Genomic DNA, 18,208 nt, shown 5'->3' on the forward strand with positions numbered 1-18,208 from the left:
TATCTGATTGAGATCATCCCAAAATCTTTCTACTCTCTCACATATCCAGATTGCATGAATTGTTGTTCCCCTTTCTTTTTTACATCGAAAGCATCTATCAGATACTGTTGGGTCCCATTTATTTAACTTTTGCGGTGTAATGTATAGTCTGTGTAACCAATTATATTGTATCATACGCAGCCTCGTATTTATTGTATTTCTCATCGTTCCAGAACATAATTTCTCCCATGTTTCCTTTTTTATCTTTATATTTAAATCTTGTTCCCATTTTTGTTTAGTTTTACCATTTGTTTCCTCATTCTCCTTTTCTTGCAGTTTGGTATACATATTTGTTATAAATCTTTTGATTAACATTGTATCTGTAATCACATATTCAAGGTTACTTCCCTCTGGTAAACTCAAATTGCTTCCTAATTTATCTTTCAAGTAGGATTTCAGTTGGTAATATGCCAGCGCTGTATCTCCAGTTATATTGTACTTATCTCTCATTTGTTCAAAGGATAAGAATCTACTTCCTGAAAAACAATTTTCTATTCTTTTAATCCCTTTTTTTTCCCATTTTCTAAAGGAAAGGTTGTCTATTGTAAAAGGGAGTAGCTTATTTTGCGTCAATATTAGTTTTGGTATTTGATAATTTATTTTATTTCTTTCTACATGAATCTTCTTCCATATATTGAGGAGATGGTGTAATACTGGAGAAGTTCTATGTTGTACCAATTTTTCGTCCCATTTATATAATATGTGTTCAGGTATCTTTTCCCCTATTTTATCTAATTCTAGTCTCGTCCAGTCTGGTTTTTCCCTTGTTTGATAAAAATCTGATAGGTACCTTAATTGTGCGGCTCTATAATAATTTTTGAAGTTTGGCAATTGTAAGCCTCCTTGTTTATACCATTCTGTTGATTTATCTAGTGCTATCCTCGGTTTCCCCCCTCTCCATAAAAATCTCCTTATTATTTTCTTTAACTCTTTGAAGAATTTTTCTGTCAGTTGTATTGGCAATGCCTGAAATAAGTATAGTATCCTTGGAAAAATGTTCATTTTAATACAGTTTATCCTTCCTATCAGTGTTAGTGGTAGCTCTTTCCAATGCTCTAAATCGTCCTGTAATTTTTTCATTAGTGGATTGTAATTGAGTTTATATAATTGGCCTAGATTTTTGTTTATTTGCACACCTAGGTATCTTATTGCCTGCATTTGCCATCTGAATGGGGATTCCTCCTTAAATTTTGAGAAATCCGCGTTATTCATAGGCATTGCTTCACTTTTATTTACGTTTATCTTGTATCCCGACACTTCTCCATATTCCTTCAATTTCTTATATAGTTCTTTTATTGATAGTTCTGGTTCTGTTAAGTACACTAACACATCATCCGCAAATAGACTGATTTTATATTCCCTGTCTTTTATTTTTATTCCTTTTATATTATTATCTATTCTTATCGATTCTGCTAGTGGTTCTATAGCTAGCGCAAACAATAATGGTGATAGTGGGCATCCCTGCCGCGTTGACCTGCTTAAGTTAAATTGCTTTGATACATGTCCATTTACTGTCACTTTCGCTAACGGTCCCTCATATAATGCTTTAATCCAATTAATATACTTCTCCGGTAAACTGAATTTTTGCAATACTTTGAACAAGTAATTCCATTCTACTCTGTCGAAGGCCTTCTCTGCGTCTAAAGCAACTGCTACTGCCGGTGCTTTATTTCCTTCTACTGCATGAATTAAGTTAATAAATTTACAAATATTGTCTGTTGTGCGTCTTTTTTTGATAAATCCAGTTTGGTCTAAATTTACCATTTTCGGTACCTGTTCTGCTAATCTGTTTGCTAATAGTTTAGCTATTATCTTATAATCTGTGTTTAGCAGAGATATTGGTCTATATGACGCTGGTGAGAGTGGATCTTTCCCTTGTTTTAGTATCACTAATTATTGCTGTTTTACATGAATCTGTTAAGTTTTGTGTCTCATCAATCTGGTTGATTACATCCAGGAGGGGCGGTATTATTAGATCTTTAAATGTTTTGTAGAATTCTATTGGGAGTCCATCCTCTCCTGGTGTCTTATTATTTGGTAATTTTTTTATTATCTCTTGTATTTCTACTGTTCCAAATGGTTCTGTTAATTTATTTTGTTCCTCTATTTGTAGTTTTGGTAGTTCAATTTTAGTCAAAAATTCATCTATTTTCCCTTCTTTCCCTTCGTTTTCAGTTCGGTATAATTGTTCATAGAATTCTCTGAAGTTTTCCTTAATTTCTTTTGGATTATATGTAATTTGTTTGTCTTTTTTCCTTGTTGCCAATACCATTTTCTTAGTTTGCTCTGTCTTAAGCTGCCATGCTAAGATTTTGTGTGTTTTTTCACCTAGTTCATAATATTTCTGTTTTGTCTTCATTATATTCTTCTCCACCTTATATGTTTGTAATGTTTCATATTTTATTTTTTTATCCGCCAATTCTCTTCTTTTGGTTGTATCTTCCTTTATTGCTAATTTTTTTTCTATGTTTATTATTTCCCTTTCCAACTGCTCTGTTTCCTGATTATAGTCCTTCTTCATCTTGGTTGCATAACTTATTATTTGTCCTCTAATGAATGCTTTCATTGCGTCCCATAGTATAAACTTATCTTCCACTGATTCCGTATTTACTTCAAAGTACATTTTTAATTGTTTTTCAATAAATTCTCTAAAATCCTGTCTTTTAAGTAGCATGGGGTTTAATCTCCATCTATACATTCTTGGAGGGATGTCCTCTAGCTCTATTGCCAATAACAGGGGTGAGTGGTCCGATAATAGTCTAGCTTTATATTCTGTTTTCCTAACTCTCCCTTGAATGTGGGCTGATAACAGGAATAGGTCTATCCTTGAGTATGTTTTATGTCTAGTCGAGTAGTATGAGTATTCCTTTTCTTTTGGGTTTTGTTTCCTCCATATGTCCACAAGTTTCATTTCTTGCATTGATTTAATTATAAATTTGGTTACTTTGTTCTTCCTGTTAATTTTTTTCCCCGTTTTATCCATATTTGGATCCAAATTCAGATTGAAATCCCCTCCTATTAGTATGTTCCCTTGCGTATTAGCTACCTTCAAAAAGATATCTTGCATAAACTTTTGATCTTCTTCGTTAGGTGAATATATATTAAGTAGATTCCAAAGCTCCGAATATATCTGACATTTTATCATAACATATCTCCCTGCTGGATCTATTATTTCCTCTTCTATTTTAAATGGCACATTTTTGCTAATTAATATAGCCACTCCTCTTGCTTTTGAATTATACGATGCTGCTGTTACATGTCCTACCCAATCTCTCTTTAATTTCTTGTGCTCCAATTCAGTTAAGTGTGTTTCTTGGACAAATGCTATATCTACTTTTTCCTTTTTCAGTAAATTTAGTAGTTTCTTCCTTTTAATTTGGTTATGTATTCCATTAATATTTAGAGTCATATAGTTCAGCGTAGCCATTTTATATTTTGTTTATCTTCTCTTTCCGTTTTTCCATCATTACCTTTCCTCCTTTTCCATTTCTGTTTTCTTATTTTCAACTCTTTACCAGACAACATTCCTACAACATCCAACATTTTCCTTATTCTCCTATTTCTATCTTCTTTATCCCCAACCTCCCCTTCCCCTCCTGAGTTGTCCTTTATCCCTTGTCGGACAACCACATCTCCCCTCTCCATTTGGATTTGCGAATCCACTCGCAAGCGTCAACTGATTTTGCAGTGACCGCTCTTTTCCCCCACCCAGCCCCCCCCAGAAAAGATTTCATTTTTTATATATCACAAAGGTCACTCTTTTAATTCCCTCCTTATTCTCTCTATTCCATTACCTTCCCTTATTAATTCTTGTCTATACTATCTATGTTTTCCTCTAATTACAGATACTTTCACGTATGCCCATTGTCTCTATTCACTCTTATACCTCTTTACCCGCATACATATCAATCGTGCTCATTTTTACCCTCATTACCTGTCTTCATACCTCAGTCTATTTTTGTCTTTACCCACATACATATCCATCGTGATCATTTTTGCTCTCATTACCCGTCTTCATCCCTCAGTCTATTTTTGTAATTGTTCTGCAAATTTTCGTGCTTCTTCTGGATCCGAGAACAGTCTGTTTTGTTGTCCTGGAATAAATATTTTCAATACCGCAGGATGCTTCAGTGTAAATTTATATCCTTTCTTCCATAGAATCGCTTTTGCTGTGTTGAACTCTTTTCTCTTCTTTAGGAGTTCAAAGCTTATATCTGGATAAATGAAGATTTTTTGCCCTTTATACTCCAGTGGTTTGTTGCCCTCTCTTACTTTTTCCATTGTCTTCTCCAGTACCTTTTCTCTTGTAGTATATCTTAGGAATTTTACTACAATAGATCTTGGTTTTTGTTGTGGTTGTGGTTTAGGGGCCAATGCTCTATGTGCCCTTTCTATTTCCATTTCTTGCTGTAGTTCTGGACATCCTAGGGCCTTAGGGATCCATTCTTTTATAAACTCCCTCATATTCTTGCCTTCTTCATCTTCCCTAAGGCCCACTATCTTTATGTTATTTCTTCTGTTATAATTTTCCATTATATCTATTTTTTGGGCTAACAGTTCTTGTGTCTCTTTAGTTTTTTTATTAGATTCCTCCAATTTCTTTTTTAAGTCTTCTACCTCCATTTCTGCTGCTACTGCCCGTTCTTCCATCTTGTCCATTTTTTTCCCCATTTCTGTTAAGGTCATATCCATTTTATTTATTTTCTTTTCTGTGTTGTTTATTCTTTTTCTTAAATCATTGAATTCCTGTGTTTGCCATTCTTTAAATGACTCCATGTATCCTCTAACAAGAGCAAGTATATCCTTTACCTTGCCTTTCCCTTTATCTATTTCACTGTATTCTTCCTCTTCTTCTTCCTCTGGGTTGGCCATCTGTTGTTTCTTTGTTGCCCTTTCCTCCTCTTCTTTCTTGTTTCTATTGTCTTCTGTGGTCTCTTCTTGCTGCAGGTGTTCTGCAGCTGTCGTTGCCGGCTGTGGAGATCGACTCCCCAGCTGGTCCCTCCTCCCGTCGGTGTGTTTTTTTTCATGCGCATCGCGCATGCGCGAGGAGTCGCGCATGCGCGGTTGCGCACTTTTACTCGGCTCTGTGAGCCATTGTTGTAGTTCTTTTTCTACCGACCTGAGGTAGTGGGGCCCTCTCTCCACAGCGGGCCTCTTCGGACAGGTAAGGCCTTCACCTTTTTCCTCCGTTGTCTTCTCTTCCTCTCTTCTTTCCGTTGATTTTGATTTTTCTCCTTTTGTCTCCATCTTCTTTCCACCTTTATACTCACTTTTCTTTAACTTGTATTTCTGTGCCTTTGTATTTTCTCTTGTTTTTCCCGACTTTTCTGGAGAGGGCTGGAGTTCACCGTCCGGCCACTACTCCATCATGTGACTCCTCCCTGTAAATTCTTTGTTTATGTATTATCAATTTAGAGCTTTGATAAAAAGATAATTATGGTAGAGAGATGATTTTACCTACTTTGTCGAGATTTGAATCTTTGATTTCCTCTATACTGAAAAAGGGTTATATTTCAGTTATGTATAATTTGTTACAAGATAGTATGGATAAGTCAGATTGGGAGAAATCTAAACTTAAATGGGAGAATGATTTAGTATTCATTTTTCCCCGATGATGATTGGGCGACTATGTGTCAGGACAATGTAATTAAATTGACTAATGTAAGATATGGAATGGTTAATTATAATTTTTACATCAATTACATTTGACCCTGAAAAAGATTTTAAAAAAATATGGCTTTAGTAATTCGGATTCTTGTTTTAGATGTGGCTCATGTATTGGAACTTTTCTACATGCAGTTTGGACTTGTGTTCAATCATTTTGGCAAGGAATTAAAGTAGTTTTGGAAAAATTATATAATTTTATATTACCATTAGATCCAACGATTTTTTTTGTTGGGAAATTTGTATTTGTTAAGGAGAATTGGACAAAATTCAAATTGCTTTTGTACGTTTGGTGTTATCAGTAGCGCACAAATGTGTTGCTAGTAGTTGGAAAGATGATACTGAGATTAATATATTACGCTGGCACAATGAATTGAAAGTATTGTCATGGAAAAAAAATTACCCATAATTTACATGATAATTATCCACTGTAAGTTGTCTCCATATTTGAAATATATGCATTTAGATATACTTTGAAATGTTATTAATGTTTATAATATTTTCTTTTTATGTGTATCATTTATTTTTTTGCTCCCCTTAAGGAGGGTGGGGTGGTTTTTTGGATTAAAAAAAATTAATTTGTTTTTTCATATATATATCTTTGTAAAATCTTTTTTTGATTATTACTATACTGTATGTCAAGTTTTTTCTATCTTTTAAATAAAGTTTGAAAAAAAAAGTAAAGAAGGTCCTTGTGCATTGTTGGGAGAGGCGGAAGGAAAATTATGGAAAGCAACATCCCATTTAGAAATTAAAATAAGTACCTGAAAACAAACTGGGTATTTTAAGATGCTGCAATCCCACAACGACATGTCTGTCCAAAGCATCATGAACTACCAAACAAAAACCATCCACAAAATGGTAGAACACACCCAATATTTAGTCTGGGCACACTCCAAGCTGACCACCCCCCTCCCTCTCCCTCGCCCTCTCCCTCGCCCTCTCCCACGCCCTCTCCCACGCCCTCTCCCACGCCCTCTCCCACGCCCTCTCCCACGCCCTCTCCCACGCCCTCTCCCACGCCCTCTCCCACGCCCTCTCCCACGCCCTCTCCCACGCCCTCTCCCACGCCCTCTCCCACGCCCTCTCCCACGCCCTCTCCCACGCCCTCTCCCACGCCCTCTCCCACGCCCTCTCCCACGCCCTCTCCCACGCCCTCTCCCACGCCCTCTCCCACGCCCTCTCCCACGCCCTCTCCCACGCCCTCTCCCTCTCCCTCTCGTATGAGATTCTCCAGCTCTTGTGCATTGTGCGACAATCACAGCGTCTGCAGACTTTTCTGTTTAACTGGGCATTTTACATTTGCTTTAGAAGATTTCCACAAATTCACTGCAAGGATACAAGGCAAACTACATGAACTTTAAATTTTATTTCAAGCTGAAGTTTAATTATCACATGGTTAACATTAAACACATTATGGGAAGATATAATCAACTGATTATAATTGATGTATTGAGTGCAGCTTACTAATGATTAAGATCAAATTTTGGACACTGATATCAAAAGTCAGTGACAACTTCTGCCTCTCGTTAAGTTTCTCATCATACCACTGACATTCCGTATGATTTTATTTTAATTCTTTTTCAATTAAATTCCCACCAAAATAGTTTTATTACCCAATGAAACATGTTGTTCTTCAAAGTAAAACCATTTCACACTCCTAGCCAAAGGCAGCTTGCCCAATTTTGCAACAAGATAGACCAAGTTTAAATATTATCAGGCTCCTTCAAACCACAACTACAATTAGCTCACATTTAAAGACAAGGCAGTCCTGAATATTTAACTACAATTGTAACTCCAAAAATATTCATCTGTCAAGTGGCTCTCAACTATTTCAAACGTCACACTTAATCCTCTAATACTTTTCATCCTGGGGCTTTAAACAATCTTTTAACTGAAGATTCATTTTTACTAGTCTCAAAAACTAAATCTCTCATCTTTCTTTAATCTTTTCCAAATACAAGACCGCAAGATTTAGCAGCATATTCGGCCCATCAAGTCTACTCCATCATTCAAATCCTGAGTTTGTCCCATGTTCGGACGCTTTTACTAATGAAGTAACCTGTTGACTTCTCTTTTAAATATACCCGAAAACAGTTTTCACAGCTGTCTATGGTAATGAATTCCACAGTTTCAGCACCCTCTGGCTTATTTTATTCCAAGGCTGTTCCCTTTGGTCCGAGACTCTCCCACTACTAGAGCCATCTTCTCCACATCCACTCTATCCAATCATTTCAATATTTTGTACATTTTAATATGATCCAACACCCCCCCACCCCCCGACACCATCATAATTCTAAACCCCAGCAAATACAGGCCCAGAACCATCAAACACTCCTCATACATTAACCCTCTCAGCTCAGAGATCATTCTCGTAAACCTCCTCTGGATCCTCCCCAACACCTGCACATCTTTCATAGGATATGGGGCCTAAAACTACTCACAAGATGGTCTGACCAACACTTTACAATGGCTCACCAATACATCTTTGCTTTTTTATTTTCATCCTCTCAAAATGAATGCTAGCATTGTATTTGCCTTCCTTACTACCAATTCAACCTGCAAGTTAACCTTCAGGAAATCCTGCGCGTGGACTCCCAAGTCCCTTTGGACATCCATTTAGAAAATTGTTTATACCTTTAATCCTTCTACCATACACTTCTCCGTGCTATCTTCCATCTGCCAGTTCTTTCTCCAGTTTCCCAGCCTGCCAAAGTTTATTATGATCTGACTGTACATGTACAACCCGATGAAACAACATTTCTCCAGACCACAGTGCGCACACACAATGTATTTCTAACACAGGGCACATTATAATCACATACATACCTAAAAATATAATACAAAATAACTATGTACAAATATTCTGGAGCATTTTATATGAGACCCAAGATTACAGGATACCAAGTTATTTCCTAATCCTCATTAAAATCCTAATCCCTTACTTCCTCAACACTATCCACTCTTTGTATCATCCAGAAACTTGGCCTCAAAGTCATCAATCCAGTCACGAGAAGTAGCAGACTCAACACTGACCCTGGCAGAACACCACTAGACGCGACAGACAAGCAGAAAAGGTCCTCTTTGCCTTCTGCCAGTCAGCCAATCTTCTTCCACACAAGTACCTTTGCCATAATTCTTTAGATGCCCGATGTGCAGCACCTTGTCAAAGGCCTTCTGAAAATCAAAGGCCTGTCTGGCTTGTGACTCTCAAACTACAACAGATTTGTCAGACAAAATTTCCCCTCAAGGACACAATGCTAACTTCAACCTATTTTATCTTGTGCTTTACAGTATCCTGAAACCTCATCCTTAATAATGAAATCTAAATTTTGGCCTACTTATGAAGCTAGGTCTAGAATGCACCCCACATGCACATACTTTGTAAATAACCCTCAAAATACTCTATATTAAAAACATGTTGTTGAAGATGACATGTTGCAAGAGATGACTTGAAACTCTTACTGGTCAACAATACTTGCAAGGATAATCTACCGTAAATACACAAAAATCCAGAATCCGCCGAGAAGAGATTCTGGAGCGATGAATGAACTGGCAGGGTGAACTGTGATTAGTGTATTGGTGAGGACCAGGTCTTAGATTAATCATGTGCATGGACCAATTTGGCAGCAATGGAACAGACCTTTCTGCAGCATAACTCAGTTCTTGGAGCACCAAGAAGCTCCTTTCATATTTGATGCTTCACAGACGACCCTTTGCGCCAATGAAATTATTTGAGAAAACACATTCTTCAATAAAAGAATTCTACTGAGCTTGCTTGACATGGTTGGCAGTTTATATGATAGAACTGATTCAACATGATTTTTTTCAGTGTGCTCTGTGGACTGCTCAATGTAGATCTAGGAAACCACCGAATCAAGGCAAAAACATACACAGAGACATTGTGATATTAACTGAAAAGAGTTCGCTCAAGATATCTTATGAAGAATGTGAAATTTAACTTTATTTAATCAACACTTAAATGAGGTTATCTCCAAATGTGCCTGATAACATTCATCCAGCGAACTGTAATCCAGGTTACAACATGCAACTCACCACTCCAGTTTTTCGCCATCTTGAACATGTTTGCAGCTCTTGCAAACATTTCACACGCTTCTTCAATTCTTGAGTTTCCTCTGTCATGAAATACAGCATTAAAACATTGAACCAACAGACCATTTATTTCCTAATCCCATCTCCCTATTAAGTTTTCACCCAGAATTTCCCACATGTGATCCCACAAGGAGCAGCCATGGTTCAAGGGAGACAAACTCTGGTCCAAAAGCACTGTTCACTGCTCTTATCCTTTAGCAGTCACCCAATCCCACTGACAATTCCAGATGCAAGCTTCTGTTGTGATACCTGCCAGGCACAACCTAATGCTCAACATTCAGGTAAACTGGACTATTTGGACATTTCCACCTCTTCCATTTTGTTTGTGCGTTTTTACATTATTTTCAAAAGTTATAATTATCTAACACTACAGCTTTAAAAAAAGGACAAGGTAGTTTCACAGATAAGCAACAATCACTCAGCTGATTAATTAGTAGGGAGGGAACGAAAGAAAGTTTAAAAAAGATGCCAAGAGTAGTGGTGGTAGTCGATGCAATAGTTGCACTTAAGAAGCTTTTAGATGGACATATGGATATGTAGGGAAATACAGGCACAGAGCTTTAGCTTAAATTGGGCATCATGTTCGTTGCAGGTATGAGGGCCACAATGCCAATTCCTACGTGTTCCATGCACTTGGAAAGCTGCAGAGATGAGGGACAATCAGCTTTTTTCGATTATTTATTTTGTAAACATTCTGGGGTTTTGCTATGAAACAGTCAACTTGTACTTCCCCCAACTGGATCTATGTGGATCAATAACATTCAATTTTAGCCAAACCAATGTATCGGCGTGAAATCTCTCTACACTTCCAACTCATTACAGTTTGAAAATAAAGGCTCAAACAATTTTTTTTTTAAACAAGTTGATACAACTATTTCCCAGTGAATTTGAAAATAACCATTTATTTCCTCATCCCATCTCCCAAAGAAGTGTTCGCCCAGAATTTCCCACATGTGATCCCACAAGGAGTAGCCATGGTTAAAGGGAGACAAACTCTGGTCCAAGAGCACTGTCCACTGCTCTCGTCCTTTAGCAGTCACCCAATCCCACGTCATATTTAATGGACATCGATTCAACTGCCACAATTCCAGATGCAACCTTCTGTTGTGATAGCTGCCAGGCAACCGCCAACGTCCAGGCAACCGCCAACGTCCAGGCAACCGCCAACGTCCAGGCAACCGCCAACGTCCAGGCAACCGCCAACGTCCAGGCAACCGCCAACGTCCAGGCAACCGCCAACGTCCAGGCAACCGCCAACGTCCAGGCAACCGCCAACGTCCAGGCAACCGCCAACGTCCAGGCAACCGCCAACGTCCAGGCAACCGCCAACGTCCAGGCAACCGCCAACGTCCAGGCAACCGCCAACGTCCAGGCAACCGCCAACGTCCAGGCAACCGCCAACGTCCAGGCAACCGCCAACGTCCAGGCAACCGCCAACGTCCAGGCAACCGCCAACGTCCAGGCAACCGCCAACGTCCAGGCAACCGCCAACGTCCAGGCAACCGCCAACGTCCAGGCAACCGCCAACGTCCAGGCAACCGCCAACGTCCAGGCAACCGCCAACGTCCAGGCAACCGCCAACGTCCAGGCAACCGCCAACGTCCAGGCAACCGCCAACGTCCAGGCAACCGCCAACGTCCAGGCAACCGCCAACGTCCAGGCAACCGCCAACGTCCAGGCAACCGCCAACGTCCAGGCAACCGCCAACGTCCAGGCAACCGCCAACGTCCAGGCAACCGCCAACGTCCAGGCAACCGCCAACGTCCAGGCAACCGCCAACGTCCAGGCAACCGCCAACGTCCAGGCAACCGCCAACGTCCAGGCAACCGCCAACGTCCAGGCAACCGCCAACGTCCAGGCAACCGCCAACGTCCAGGCAACCGCCAACGTCCAGGCAACCGCCAACGTCCAGGCAACCGCCAACGTCCAGGCAACCGCCAACGTCCAGGCAACCGCCAACGTCCAGGCAACCGCCAACGTCCAGGCAACCGCCAACGTCCAGGCAACCGCCAACGTCCAGGCAACCGCCAACGTCCAGGCAACCGCCAACGTCCAGGCAACCGCCAACGTCCAGGCAACCGCCAACGTCCAGGCAACCGCCAACGTCCAGGCAACCGCCAACGTCCAGGCAACCGCCAACGTCCAGGCAACCGCCAACGTCCAGGCAACCGGGAATTGAAAATAACCTTTGTTTTTAAATCAACACTCCCGGGAATATTGAAGAAGCGCTTCCTGTCAGCGCGACCTCGACATTCGCGGTCATGATCCAGCGAGGGGGAGAGGTGGCGAAAGTCAGCACCCGTGAGTGGACAAGCAGCACCCCCCCCCCTCCCCTCAACCCCCCCCTCCCCTCAACCCCCCCCTCCCCTCAACCCCCCCCTCCCCTCAACCCCCCCCTCCCCTCAACCCCCCCCTCCCCTCAACCCCCACCTCCCCTCAACCCCCCCCTCCCCTCAACCCCCCCCTCCCCTCAACCCCCCCCTCCCCTCAACCCCCCCCTCCCCTCAACCCCCCCCTCCCCTCAACCCCCCCCTCCCCTCAACCCCCCCCTCCCCTCAACCCCCCCCTCCCCTCAACCCCCCCCTCCCCTCAACCCCCCCCTCCCCTCAACCCCCCCCTCCCCTCAACCCCCCCCCTCCCCTCAACCCCCCCCCTCCCCTCAACCACACCGGCCTTCTCGCCATCAGCAAGTCACAGTCCAGTGAGAACAGAGCTTTTCCCCCATCGAATCGCCTCGGCAGCCTCGTCACTTGCAAGAAGGGGGAGGGAGGAGGGGGAAAAAAAGTCTGCAAACGCCCCCTCCACCCCCCCCCATTTTTTTTGCCCAATTGCGGAAGGCTTCGTCTTGCATCTGAAATGAATCCACAAGCTCTACTATTCAAGGCAAAAACATGGCAGACCAGATACTGCAGTAGATTCCGTCTGCGGAATTATTCAGCGTGGCCCCCGCCACGGAAAAGAGAACGGTGGATTTTGTGCAAGGGGCAAAAGATCCTTCCCCCCCCCCTCCTCCCCCCCAACGGGGGGCTTTTTCATCTGCTCAATGCAGAGTCCGCTGAGGTTGCGGAGGGGTCGCCCCGCTCACTGTCCGACTCTCTTACCCAAACAAGCCTCCGAGGAACGAGTGCGAGGATTTCACCTTCTTCTCAGCGTCAGCCATCAGCTGCATCGCTTCCTTCTCTTTGCCGGAATTATCCATTTGGCGATTATTACTGTTCCTCTTCGACTCACAGCGGGGACATGGATTCCTGCCGCCGCGCTTCCCTTTCGCTGGACCCGGTTGACTGCGACCCGCTCCGCCCACGGGTCGACAAGAACAGCGCCGGGGCTCGCAAAGCGCGCCGGGCGTCGTAGTCTCCGTCCTTTGGACACTCCTGGGCCGGGAACTGGCAAAGAACTACAAGACCCAGAATGCTCGGCGGCCAGCCGCGTCTTGGCAACCCCCTTCCCCCGAGGCCAGTCGTGTTGAATGATGTGCACTGAGCTTCTTACTTGCAGCAGCCGGGGGAAACAACGCTAATATTAAACAGCTACAGAGGTGGCATAAAAATACAAAAAAATATATAAATATTCCGTTATTCTCTTGCAAAAAGAGTGACTCCGCCAATGGCAATGGCTAACAGCAAGTTCCAGGTATTATTTCAGTGCATAGCAGTGCATAAGAGCAACTTGTCCGTGAACTACTCTTTGCAGACGATGCCGCTTTAGTTGCCCATTCAGAGCCAGCTCTTCAGCGCTTGACGTCCTGTTTTGTGGAAACTGCCAAAACGTTTGGCCTGGAAGTCAGCCTGAAGAAAACTGAGGTCCTCCATCAGCCAGCTCCCCACCATGACTACCAGCCCCCCCACATCTCCATCGGGCACACAAAACTCAAAACGGTCAACCAGTTACCTATCTCGGCTGCACCATTTCATCAGATGCAAGGATCGACAATGAGATAGACAACAGACTCGCCAAGGCAAATAGCGCCTTTGGAAGACTACACAAAAGAGTCTGGAAAAACAACCAACTGAAAAACCTCACAAAGATAAGCGTATACAGAGCCGTTATCATACCCACACTCCTGTTCGGCTCCGAATCATGGGTCCTCTACCGGCACCACCTACGGCTCCTAGAACGCTTCCACCAGCGTTGTCTCCGCTCCATCCTCAACATCCATTGGAGCGCTCACACCCCTAACGTCGAGGTACTCGAGATGGCAGAGGTCGACAGCATCGAGTCCACGCTGCTGAAGATCCAGCTGCGCTGGATGGGTCACGTCTCCAGAATGGAGGACCATCGCCTTCCCAAGATCGTATTATATGGCGAGCTCTCCACTGGCCACCGTGACAGAGGTGCACCAAAGAAAAGGTACAAGGACTGCCTAAAGAAATCTCTTGGTGCCTGCCACATTGACCACCGCCAGTGGGCTGATAACGCCTCAAACCGTGCATCTTGGCGCCTCACAGTTTGGCGGGCAGCAGCCTCCTTTGAAGAAGACCGCAGAGCCCACCTCACTGACAAAAGGCAAAGGAGGAAAAACCCAACACCCAACCCCAACCAACCAATTTTCCCTTGCAACCGCTGCAATCGTGTCTGCCTGTCCCGCATCGGACTGGTCAGCCACAAACGAGCCTGCAGCTGACGTGGACTTTTTACCCCCTCCATAAATCTTCGTCCGCGAAGCCAAGCCAAAGAAGAAGAGGTTTATTCAGAAAGTTTATTACAAATGTTACACCAAAAAGCCCACACAGAGACGGGTTATTTAGCTCAATTGGCGTTGCCTGAAATGAAAAGGAGAGTTTATTATCAGATTCAGAAGTACAGATTGTGATAGTACAGATTCTATCACCAATGTGGATGTGTCCAGATGGTCGTGTAGGATGACTGTGATGGGCTGAGAGTGGACTGGCAGGTCTTAAAGGACTGCTCCTAGCCAGACCAGGTCTTTCTGGACTGGTCGACCGACTTGTGAGATGCTCCAGTCTTAGCCTTGGTTTGGATCAACAAGTCTTTGGTTCTTTCGACGCGCCCTGCACAGATGCGCCAAAACTTTTACGTAATGGTTGACTTCAAGGGAGAGGGGGAGTCCCCACTAATGTCACTGAAGTGAAAAGAGAAGATAGCTTTAAGTTTAGGAATAAATATCTCCAAAGACTTGACCTGGGACTGGCATGTCGATGTGATGGTCAAAGAAGTGCACTTTCTCAGAAGAGCACGTCCCTCCCCTCCCAAACAACTTCCACAGGAGCACCATCAAGAACAAGCTTGTTGGATGCATCACAACAGGGGATGGGAGCTGCTCTGTTGCAGATCAGCAGAAACGATAGAAGGTGGTGACTGCAGATCGAAGGTTCAGTCGTTCGATATTGATTTTGAGATAGTCAAAGGGATTCAACAGTGGCTGGAAGGGAGATGTCAGAGAGTCATAGGGGATAACTGTTTGTCAGGCTGGAGGCTGATAACAAGCGGTGTGCCTCAGGGATCTGTATTGGGTCCATTGCTGTTTGTCAAATACATTGATGATCTGGATGATGGAGTGGTAAATTGGATTAGTAAATATGCAGATGATACACTAAAATAGGTGGAATTATGGATAATGAAGAAGGTTTTCAAAGATTGCAGAGGGATTTGGACTGCTTAGAAGAGTGGGCTGAAAGATGGCAGATGGAGTTTAATGCTGATAGTGTGAAGTGCTTCATTTTGGAAGGAATAACCAAAACAGGACATGCGTAGTAAATGGGAGGTCATTGAGGAATGCATTGGAGCAGAAAGATCTAGGAATAACAGTGCATCACATCATTCCCTGAAGGTAGAATCTCATGTGGATAGGGTGGTGAAGAAGGCTTTTAGTCTGCTGGCCTTTATAAATCAATGCATAGAATACAGGAGTTGGGAAGTGATGTTGAGACTGTTCAAGGCATTGGTGAGGCCAAATTTAGAGTACTATGTGCAGTTCTGGTCACTGAATTATAGGAAGGATATCAACAAGGTAGAGAGAGTTCAGAGAAGATTTATGAAAAAGTTACCTCGGCTTCAGCATCTAGATTAAAAGAAAGAATGAGCAAATTATGTCTTTATTCTTTGGAGTATAAAAGGTTGAGAGGGGATTTGATAGAGGTATTTAAGATTATGAGAGAGATAAACAGAGTTTATGTGGATAGACTTTTTTTCCATTGGGAATATGAGAGATTGAAACAAGAGGTCATGAGATAAGAATTAAGGGGCAAAAGTTTAGAAGTAACATGAGGGGGGAACTTCTTTCCTCAGAGAGTGATGGCTGTATGGAATGAGCTTCCAGGAGAAATAATGGCAGCAGGGTTAATTTTGTCTTTTACAGAAAAATTGGATAGGTATATGGTTGGGAGGGGAATGGAGGGTTATGGGCAAGGTGCAGGTAGGTAGGTATAATATAATATTAGTGTTGTATAAATGAGAGGGATAGGAGTGGAATGATGGAGGTTAATAGATTTAGTAAAGAGATCTGATGGCTGGAAAACTGAATTTTATTAGTATTAACATTAATGGGATACAGAATCAAATAAAGCAGAAAAAATTATTAGTGTATGTGAAAAAGGCAAAAATAGACATTGCCTTTTAACAAAAAACACATTTAACAGAAAAAGAACATGAAAAATTAAAAAGAGATTGGGTAGGATCAGTAATGGCATCCTTGTTTAATTCAAAAGCTAGGGTGAAAATACTGGACACAATTGTAGATCAAGCAAAAAGAAATGTTATGATAAATTGCCAGATTTATTCAGAACAATGGACTTTAATGAATGTATATGCACCCATTGTGGATGATGGTAAATTTGAACAAGATATTTTTATGCAATTATCAAATGCTAAGGGAAAAATTATATTAGGAGGAGATTCTAATTTTACTTTGGACCCTAAACTGGATAGGTCAGGAGATAAAATGATGAAAAAATAAAGTAGCTAAAATACCATAGATTTAATTAAAGATATGGGGTTAGTGGATATATGGAGAAGAATTCACCCAAGTGAAAGATATTATTCTTTAGGGCATATCCACAAATAGATATGTTTTGAATTTTTGCACAACTTCAATTTAGAGTGCAAAAGGTTGAGTATCAAATGTGAGTTTTATCTGATCATTTTGTCAATTTTATTGGAGGAAGAACAAATGATAGGTTATAGGTGGAGGTTAAATACAACATTGCTGAAGAAAAAAGAATTTTGTGACTTTATGAGACAACATATTTTTTTCTCAAAACTAACAATGATTCAGTAACGAGTAACTTTACGATATGAGATTCTATGAAGGCATATCGAGGAGGTCAAATAATAAGTTATACTTCAAAAATAAAAAAAAATATTAAAGAGGTGGATCTGTTGGAAAAATAAATAATGAAATTAGAGAAGGAAATACAAGTGCAAAAAAATGAGGAGAAAAGAATATTGTTAGAATCAAAAAAATTAAGATTAAATACCATACAAACTTACAGAATGGAGAGAGATATAATGAGGACACGACAAAAATATTATGAACTAGGTGAAAGAAGTCATAAAGTACTAGCAGGGTATGTAAGATACACCAAAAACATACAATACACCTCCTCATCATCATCCTTGAACTAAATGTACAAAAATAATTAAAAGCTCCATTAAAAAAAAATGCTGATAAAGGGCATCAATCTTAAACATCACCTCTATTTCAGATGCAAGAATTGCTCTCTGACCTGTTAAGTGGTTCCAACATCTTCTAATTTCATTTTCTACTAGTCTTTCTCTGTTCCTTAAGATAATCAGTTCTACTTTCCCATTGCTCACAGGGTACCAATGTTACTCTCATTTTCCCATTGGATTGGTGAATGATGATCCTCAATTGGTTGCAGGTGGGGCAGGACTGGCAGCTCAATGTTCCGGTCTTCTTTTGCTTCAGATGCAATACAACAGGGGGGGGGGGGGGGGGGATGAAAGGGGGAGGAGTGGCATTGCTCATCAGGGAAAATATCACAGCTGTGCTCAAGCAGGACAGACCAGAGGGCTCGTCTACTGAGGCAATAATGGGTGGAGCTGAAGAACGGAAAAGGTATGATTACACTCACAGTGTTGTATTATAGACTGCCAATTAATCAATGAGAATTGGAGGAGCAAACGTGTAGAGAGATGGTAGACAGCTGCAGGAAATAAAAGGTTGTGATAGTAGGGGATTTAAATTTTCCACATATTGACTGAGACTCCCATACTCTGAAGGGCTGGATGGCTTGGATTTTATCAAATGTATTCAGGAAGATTTTCTACATCAATATATAGAGGTACCGACTGGAGGGAGTGCAATACTGGGTCTCCTATTAGAGAATGAGAAGATAGGTGACAGAAGTATGCGTAGGGGAACATTTTGGGTCCAGTAATCACAATGCCATTAATTTCACGTTAATTACGG

The 18,208-nt window shown here is 41.8% G+C and overlaps 1 protein-coding gene across 4 annotated transcripts in view; it reads right to left on the reverse strand.

Moving 5' to 3' along the window:
- LOC138760988 (beta-soluble NSF attachment protein) overlaps positions 1-13,200 on the reverse strand; it is a 73,402-nt gene extending 60,202 nt beyond the window's left edge. For 3 of the 4 annotated variants that reach the window (XR_011356045.1, XR_011356046.1, XM_069932415.1), the window contains exons 1-2: positions 12,918-13,200; positions 9,760-9,839 (exon numbers count right to left, since the gene is read on the reverse strand). Coding sequence is in view for 2 of the 4 variants with exons in the window: in XM_069932415.1 (XP_069788516.1) it covers positions 9,760-9,839; positions 12,918-13,015 (178 nt within the window). In the remaining 2 variants the exon portion in view is untranslated. The remainder of the gene's footprint in view (positions 1-9,759; positions 9,840-12,917) is intronic. The other variant, XM_069932416.1, reaches the window with a different exon arrangement.
- Between the last annotated feature and the right edge of the window lie 5,008 nt (positions 13,201-18,208).

Source organism: Narcine bancroftii, chromosome 4, assembly GCF_036971445.1.
Source record: "Narcine bancroftii isolate sNarBan1 chromosome 4, sNarBan1.hap1, whole genome shotgun sequence".
In the NCBI taxonomy this organism is placed as follows: domain Eukaryota; kingdom Metazoa; phylum Chordata; class Chondrichthyes; order Torpediniformes; family Narcinidae; genus Narcine; species Narcine bancroftii.